Source organism: Lampetra planeri, chromosome 49, assembly GCF_965212315.1.
Source record: "Lampetra planeri chromosome 49, kcLamPlan1.2.h2, whole genome shotgun sequence".
Taxonomy (NCBI): domain Eukaryota; kingdom Metazoa; phylum Chordata; class Hyperoartia; order Petromyzontiformes; family Petromyzontidae; genus Lampetra; species Lampetra planeri.
In genome coordinates this window covers 2,436,496-2,445,448 of record NC_136155.1, presented here as the reverse complement: position 1 = coordinate 2,445,448, position 8,953 = coordinate 2,436,496, and the positions used below count along the sequence as shown (strand labels likewise).

General features: G+C 50.1%; 1 protein-coding gene across 1 annotated transcript; it reads right to left on the bottom strand.

Moving 5' to 3' along the window:
* Positions 1-2,837: 2,837 nt before the first annotated feature.
* Positions 2,838-6,688, bottom strand: LOC144734000 (carbohydrate sulfotransferase 4-like). The gene has a single exon (XM_078616029.1). The coding sequence runs from the start codon at positions 6,342-6,344 to the stop codon at positions 5,136-5,138; it is 1,209 nt and encodes a 402-aa protein (XP_078472155.1). The 5' UTR covers positions 6,345-6,688; the 3' UTR covers positions 2,838-5,135.
* Between the last annotated feature and the right edge of the window lie 2,265 nt (positions 6,689-8,953).

Below are 8,953 nucleotides of genomic sequence, written 5' to 3'. Positions count from 1 at the left end.
GATGCAGGTATAAAGGGCCATCCATAAATGACGTCACGCGATTTTGGACGATTTTTGACCCCCCCCCCCTCTCGTCACACGGCGTCACAAAAAGTCAACCCCCCCCTCAAATATTACGTCAAAAATAAAACATGCTTCAAATCGCTTTCAACTATTGTCATTGTAGTGCGTATTTAACGTGGCGTTGCACTCTGATGTTGTAGGAGAAACATTTATTAAAACGTCAATTTAATTCAGTAGAACGTGTTGTCTATATTTATTTAAAGTTGCGCATTTTGATGTGACGTCACATTTCTCAACCCCCCCCCCTCGTCACACATCGTCACAAATGTCTGACCCCCCCCCCTAAGTGCGTGACGTCATTTATGGACGACCCCTAACTGCACCACCGCTGCGCCATAATTCTACACGTGGACAAATGCACGCTCGAATCATGCGTGACTTGAACACTTAAAAAAAAAAATGGTGCCCTTTCATCAGGCAACAGCCAGATTTGTGGAGAAGTCTACCTGTTTTTGTTCCTTATATAGAGGCGTAGATGTGTTGAGCACACTTCTGCGCTCTTGCGCAAAGTGGGGGGGGGGGGATTAATGAGCCAACGTAGATTATGCATTCGCATTATACGAGCACGAATCAACAGTGCATTGATTGTCAAAAACAAATCAAAGCACAAATCAACAGTTGCATTGCATGCCAAAACCAAATCAAATAACACGTGCATTGAAACTGCCCAAGTAATTAAAACGATCAAAATACCGTACATTGCGGGAGTAACTGATAAACTAGCCAGATGTTTGGAAAAAACAAAACATCCGAGTCAGATTTGGCACGGTACATAAAATGCAGAAATTAATATCTGGTACAAAATATGTATTACCGAAGCAAATGTTATGTTGGGCAAACAGGACGAATGATCAGCACGAGACTAAAAGAACATCAGATAAATATTAAATACACGTAGATAGAAAAATAAATAAAAATCACGACGTTTCGATCGCAACACGATTGCTTGTGTTGCGATCGAAACGTCGTAATTAAAAAAATATATATCTACGTGATTTTACCGAAAAACCCAAAGAGTAGGAATTCCTGCAGTTACGTCAAAAATATGAAATACTCCCAAATACAACTGTCAGCAATAGCAGAACACGTGTGCCAACAAGGACACTTAATTTATTTTGATAATGTTGAAGTTCTGTGCAAAACTAGCTACTACTGGCCAAGACTATTTTAGACAATCTATCGAAATTTAAAGAAATACAAACAATTTGAACCGTTCGGATTACTACCGACTTAGTGCTGCGTGGAAGGAAATCATCAAATAATCCATTGTTTAAATGCATGTCTATACAGAGCACCATACTTCAATAGGGATCACGGTTGGTACGGCTAGTTTAATACACACAATGTACAGGAAGGACAAGATCAAAGAGCTCACATAATGCGCATACATAATGCACGTTGACTCAGTAATCCCCACTTTACGCAAGAGCGCAGAAGTGTGGCCACCACATCTACGCCTCTATATGAGGAACGAAACAGGTGGACTTCTCCAAAAATCTGGCTGTCGCCTGACGAAGCTAGTTGTAATTACTGGCGAAACGTCGTACTCAGATTGCAAATGTTGTGGCTTTGCTCTCCAACACACCAGTGTGCTGTACTAGTGTACTACACTATACACTACACTATACACTACACTATACACTACACTATACACTATACTATACACTAGTGCTGTACTAGTATACTACACTATACACTACATTATACACTATACTATACACTACACTAAACACTACACTATACACTACACCATACACTACACTATACACTACACTATACACTACACTATACACTACACTACACACGAGTGCTGTACTAGTGACGAATTGGCCACGTTCTGTTAACGTGACAACCCTTACGAGTTGGCTGTGTCGGGTGGTGGCGGGTTTTAGCGACACATTTTTATATTTACGCGATCTAACCCAAAAAAACCCCTCTTTTATGGACCCTGTATATTCACACGAACACTTTCGCTGAGCTGAGCACCAACAAAATAAAAGCTGCACCTTTCCTACTGCAACAAAAAAGGCAGATCACGTTACTGCGAGACGTTTTCTTCTCGCGAAAGCTGTGCGCATCATCACCGAATGAAGCCCGCCTCTCTCTCTCTCTGCATGGCCTGACCCCTCTCCCACCCGCGGTTGCGAGAGACGCGTGGAGTTGATATCAATGCTCGTGCATGCAACGATGCCCCAGCAGCGATGTATTTTGCGTGCGCTGCGTCTCCACCGCCCCTCCCGGCGTTAGGGCTGAGGTTCGGCAGGATAACCCAGAGCTCGACGTCGGGGGTGAACAGACGCGACTCACTGCAAAGGTTCAAATCTAGAATCACTGCAAGAGCTGAACCACCTGGGTTCGACGCCTGACTCGGGCGCTTGCCCCGCGGAGGTGTTATGTTTCTCCCACCGGTGTTTGCACGGGTTTCCTCCAACAGGTAAAATAATAACGCGGTGCAATGTGACTGGCACTGTCCCCAATGAAGCAAAATACACGGAGATGGGTGAACACCCAGGCGTGACCTGGTGCAGCCTTCTGCTGCTATGCCCCCTCTCCGTACGCCTCCACCCCCCCGGCCGTATTGTTGTACTGAACGTCTATGCTCCCCACTTCACCAACCCTATCGTACCGGCATGGTGGCTTCGTAATGGGCTCTCATCCAGCAGTGGATAACACAGCAGGGATGTACTAACAATCGCGTTAACCGTGACTCGTTAACCAGGACAGGACACAGAGACCACAATCTATACAACTATTAACTTATACATATAAAAAAGTCAATGTTTTTCAAACTTTATTTTATTGGACAGAGAACAATCAAACGCTGATGACGCATTCAATGTCAAACACCGATCGCGAGTTTGCTTGTGTACACAGAACACGTGAATCTAGGGCAGCTGCAGTACAGTGAGTGGTTAGTGAGCTGTGCTACAGAGTTCAATGCCAATGCCGAGTCTCTGAACCCGTTCTAGTACTTCCCTAAGGTGCGGTGTGTGTAAGCGTCGCCATTCGGGATACAAAGGCGGCCGGGCGTGGTGCTGGCCACCCACCCCCTCGTGTCCCGTGCTGACACTCACAGCACCAACAGCACGTGATGAGTTAATGATGACGTCACCCTGCTGCTGCTCTATATAAGAACGGGAGACAGAGCAGAGCCTCACCATTCTAGCGAATTGCCCGATGATGCTGGATGCAATTACCAGCGAAACGTCGTACTCAAAAATTGTAAATGTTGTGGTTTCGCGCTTCAACACACCGGTGGGCTAAAGCAGTGAACTATTTGTCTTTTGTCAACGTGACACTTTTTTACTGATTGTCCGTGTCGGGTGGTGGAGGGTTACGACACATTTATAAATAACGCGATCTAAACCCAAAAACGTTGATTATGAGCACTTGTTCCGAAAAGTCTGTTGAGGATATTCGAGGGTTTGTTTATCTTTGTTCTCACAGAGGATGCTTCATAACAAATATCTGCCAGTTCACCAGCATTGTCAAGCAGGCCTGACTGCTGATGAGACACTGCGTGTCAAAACCAGTCCGGAGTTTGCTTGTGTTAAACCAATAGCAGCCGTACTCTTTGGCTCTTTCGGTAAAGTCACGTAGGTATAAAATATAACGAATTGCGACGTTTCGGGCGCAACACAAGCGTCCATCATCAGGACCGTCATCAGACGGGCGCTTGTGTTGCGCCCGAAACGTCGTGATTTATTTTATTTTTCTACCTACGTGACTTTACCGAAAGAGCCAAAGAGTATGGAATCCTGCAGTCACGAAAGTTTCAAATCAAGATTCAATAGCAGCCGATTAGATGCACTCACAGAGAGCCGTGTGGCTGATGGAATGTACATATTACATATAATATATATTAAAGTGGGGAGCGGTAGTGTAGCGGTTAGCATGCTGCGCTACGAACCTGCCGACCAGGGTCCAATTCCCGCTCACGGTCAACACAAGTGAACCGGTCCGGGGCCTCCCCTAGGTCGACTCAGCCTCAAATGAGTACCTGGTGTGCGGTGTGTAGTAAACATGGCCACTAGAGCGACAAAGGCGGTCGGGCGTGGTGCTGGCCACCCACCCCCTTGTGTGCCGTGCCGGCCTTCATAGGTGCTCGCTAACAGCACTTGCTCCAACAGTCTGTTAAGGCTATACGGGGGACCTTTGTCTTTGTACATAACATATATATGTTTTACGTGGATCGACAAACATGGGAAGGATGCGTGGTGTCTGCTTTGTTATTATAATTAAACAAATTTTGGTTCAAATCAAATACAGGGCTTCTTAAAAACGGCGCCCTGCGCCCTGTCCAAGTAACGAGAGCAGAGTGCCGAGAAGGCGTGGAGAGATGCAATTCTTAGAATTACAACGAGAGACACACGGAGAAAGGAGGAGCTCGTGCATGGGAGGACACGCGGCAGGTCAATGACCACGTCCAGACTGTTGAGGAAATTAAGTTTGGCTTGGGCAGGACGCGTCGCGGCTTGATGGGACGACATCTGATGGCGAGCGAGAATAACGGAATGGCAGCCCAAGGCGGGAGGAGGGAGAGGGGGGGGGGGGCGCTGCGTGCCTCCGACGACGACCGCCGCGGAGATGGGGCCGTGAGATCGGCTCGTGCGCGCGGAGTGAGATGGGTTGCGAGTAAGAGAGAGATATGGCGACGGCGTGGGAAGGCCGTTGTCAAGCGGTGGAGAGAACATGCATGTTGATGACGAAGATGATAATGATGATGATTAAGATCACAAACATTATCATAGGCCATCAATCACCATCATTACAATCATCTAACGGTAGTTCCATTATTCAGCAATGAACAGGCAAGGTTCAATGGCGATGACGACAAGAATGATGATCAAATTATTTCGATGATCATTATTACTTCTGATGATATTCGTGTTAACGATGACAACGACGTTGTCGAGACAACACTTTCTTACGCGGACATTTTTGTTCTTTTGATGACGATAATAAAAATGTCACGTGATGACGACGTTCTTTACGCTCAGAACGACGACAACGACGACGGACACCGTGAGCCCCCATCGCCTCGCTACGCGCCTCCGTCTCTGCCGCGTCGCTCAGTAGAAGGCATCGATGCTCGCGTTGCGGAGTTCCCTCTCGCTGGCGAACTCTCGGTATCGGAACCTCTGCATGGCGCCGCGGCACGCGCGCTGCGTGGAGCGCGCGTCCTCGAAGCTCACGCTCCACCGCCACTTGCGCGCCACGGCGAGCGAGCGCAACCTCTCCACCTCGAACCCTCCGGGCCCCTCCCTCTGACCCTGGGTCATGTCCCGCACCCAGGACAGCACGGCGGCGGGCAGCTCAATGTCAGCGAAGCGGAACATGTCTCGCGTCGTCTCCTCGGGCCTGCTCACCAGGTCCTCGTAGCGCACCGCCATGTAGGCGTCTCTCAGCACGTCGCTCCCTCCCTCCCCTCCTCGTCGACCGCCCACGCTGCTCGCCGCGTCCTCCTCCGCGACGCCGGCCCCGATGTCGTCCATGCCGCGGCAGATCATATTCATTACCTCGACGGCGTCCGACTGCTGGTCGACTTTGGCGCGGCCCAGCACCATTTGGTCGTCACCCGCCAGGGAGTAGCCATTGAGCTTGCGTCGCGACGACAGGACCGCGCGCGGGTCCCTGACGAGGTGGATGATCTTGAGACGCACCGCCGGGTCCGCGACGAGGGGACGGAGAGAGCTGATGTCGAAGAAGCGAACGCTCTTGATCACCATGTGCCTCCGCTGCTCGCACGCGCGGCCGATCCCCTCGAAGGGGGCGCTCCCGCACGATCGCCAGCACGGGATGCCCGCGCTGTTGTTGGCCGCCGCGGCCGCCTCGGCCGGACACGCGGGGACAGTGCAGAGCGCCGCGCTGGTGTGGAACATGAAGAGCGAGTTGAGTCGGCGGGGGTTGTCGATGTAGAACTGGAAGGCCGTCTCGTCGCAGGCGGACAGCGAGCGCAGCAGGTCCCGCGTGGCGCCTCGCAGCGCCGACTCACGAGATTGGGACAACTTGGTCCAAATGTGCTTCATGGGCTCCATCAGATAGAAGACGCCAGGGTGCTGGTTGAAGAGCTGGCCCAGGAAGGACGACCCAGACCGCCAGCTGGACAGGATGAGGGTGTTGGTGCGAGGCGGAGGTTGCGCCGTTGCGTCACTGACATCCACCGCCTGCCAGGGCCAGCCAGACAGCTGGCCCGGCTTGTGGAAGAACACAGACACGATGCCGGTCAGAGCCAGAGCGAGCGTCCACAGGAACAGTCGATGGGTATATGGACGCGCCATGGCGATAGCGAGCTACAGATTCTGAGCTCTTTCCTGAATTCTCAACTGAAATCTCCCCCTGGAATGTCGACTGAACTCTGCACTCAACTGTCCCCTAGATTCTCGTCTGAGCTCTTACCCGAACGCTCTACTGCGTTCTCTCCTGAAATATACACTGACTTCTGTAGTGAGCGCTTTAATAAACTCTCTATTGGTCGCTCCCGGACTCTTTCTCTCTCTCTCTATGTCCACTTCCTTTGGACTGCACTCTCTCCTGAACTCTCTGTCGCTCTCTCTAGAACACTCTATTATGCACGTACAAATCTCTCTCTCTCTCGCTATGTTTCTCTCGCCCAGGCGGGGTTGCTGGCTCTTTTGCGCCGTTCTGGCCTTTATAGGAGCTCGCGAACAGCATTTACCCCAAAATTCCTTACAAGGCAATACTGGGGGCATCATTGTCTCTGTCGGCCCCCAGAAAAAAAACTGTTTAATCTTCCAAACCCATTCTCTGAACGGGTCACGACGGATCATGTTTGAGGAAGCTACTCTCCTGGAACAATCCATTCTGAATGTTTTTTTCACTTCTTTAATCTAAAAACTAAAGATCATGAGGGACGTGCGTTATGTACTGGCGGATAGATGGAAAACGATTACATATGTTGGCCGTGTTTGGCTTCCAGATTATTACAAATCATCAGATGTGCAGCAACAAAAGGAGACGAGGAAGGCGATCATTGGGCAATTATTGTTGAAATGTTGGCGTGAATTTCTGTCCAGTTTTTGTTTAAAGCTTGAGAAGAGTCCAAATTGGTGATTTGAATCACGCTGTCCAGCCAGCCCATGCAGGGTGCCTCTATCATCTTAGTCGAGCTGTCCACTCGGTTACAAGCAAACTGTGGGTGATAAAACGAGGGCGATATACGGCGGTTCCGCGGAAACACACGCACCTCGCAGAATCAAGAGCCTAGCTTTGATCCATGCCTCGGGCACATTTACGTGCGGAGTTTGTATGTTTTCCACCCTCTCCCGAGTTCTGCCTGGGTTTCCTCCGGGTTTTCGGTTTCCTCCCAGATATAAACCGCACACTAATGTAACCGGCGTTGACCAAAAACGTCCCAATACTAAACAATCCCCCTGCAAATGACTCAATATGGATCACACAGCAGCAGCAGCTGCATGAGCAGCAACATCGCACCCCCCCCACTTGCGAAAACTGAGCAGGACCCTCCTTAAAGATATCTCTTGAGACTCGTCGAAGCTTTCCTGGGTAAAGAATCGCAATGATAAAAAAAAAAATGTTACAACAAAAATTGCATCATCATCGGTAATCGTATGTGAGCCTTCCACACTCGGTGGGTCGTGGTTTATCGCTCTGGACTTGAGATCTCACAGTTCAATTCCAGCTCCCCGCAGCGGCAGTGGAAACATTGGGGCGAGTTTTTCAGATTCTCTCTCCAGCCCGCATGTGTTCAACACATGTTCACGCCCGGTGGGGGGTTAAGTGTGTTGCACGCAGTGGAAGAGTAGGCCAATTACCCGATTGCCGATCCTGAATTTTAGTAATTGGTAATTGATCCTGGAAACGGCTACCGGTTTACCGACTATGAGTTAGCCACCCTCATGCACACGTCGAAACAAATACAAAGACACCCCGTATATCGTCAACACACTGTTGGGGCAAGTGCTGTTAGCGAGTAGCACCTATGAACGAATTTCTTTAGTACTGCTTTTTGTGTTGAATCTGTTGGCTATGTATGGTGCGAAAGAAGTCAAATATGCATACATGAAGGCCATCACAGTACGCGAGGGGGTGGGCGGCCAGAACCACGCCCAACCGCCTTTGTCTCCCCAGTGACGATGCTGACACACCGCACCAGGCACCCATTTGAGGCTGAGACGACCTACACACGCACCTACACCCGCATGGCACACTCTAACACGTGTGTGCTCATAGCGCTGACGTACAGCTGAATATTATTGAAAAGATGCAGTTTTAATTTTCATTCCCAGAAGCATGATAATCGTTAGGAACCGAATATTGAATGAAGGAGTTAAATATTCAGTTCCTGAAAAAGTTCCCGGCACGTGCGGTAAAACGTCGGACATGGTGACGCAACAAAGACAAAGATCCCCCGTATAGCCTTAACATACTGTAGGGGCAAGTGCTGTTAGCGAACAACTTTCAAGGCTGGAACGGCACACGAGGGGGTGGGTGGCAAAAACCACGCCCGGCCGCCTTTGTCTCCCCAGTGGTGATGTTTACACACCACACCAGATACACTCATTTGAGGCTGTGCCGACCTAGGGGACGCCCAGGACCGGTTCAGATAATCGTCACTAGTGTTGGCCGTGAGAGGGGGAATCGAACCTTGGCTGGCTGAGTTCGTAGCCCAGCGCGCTAACCGCTGCACCACCGCTCCCCCACGTTGCCGCAACAACGCGCAATGCGACCCACACGAGACACGCACGAGTCGCGTGCTCCCATTGGCTAAACCTTCCGTCCGCTCGCAATCCACTCTCCATCCATTATACCGACCCCATCTATTTGCATCCATTAGTCTGCAATCCAGCAATCCACTTTACATCCAATCCTCGCCCCAAGTCACACGCCCATTGATGATCACATCCGG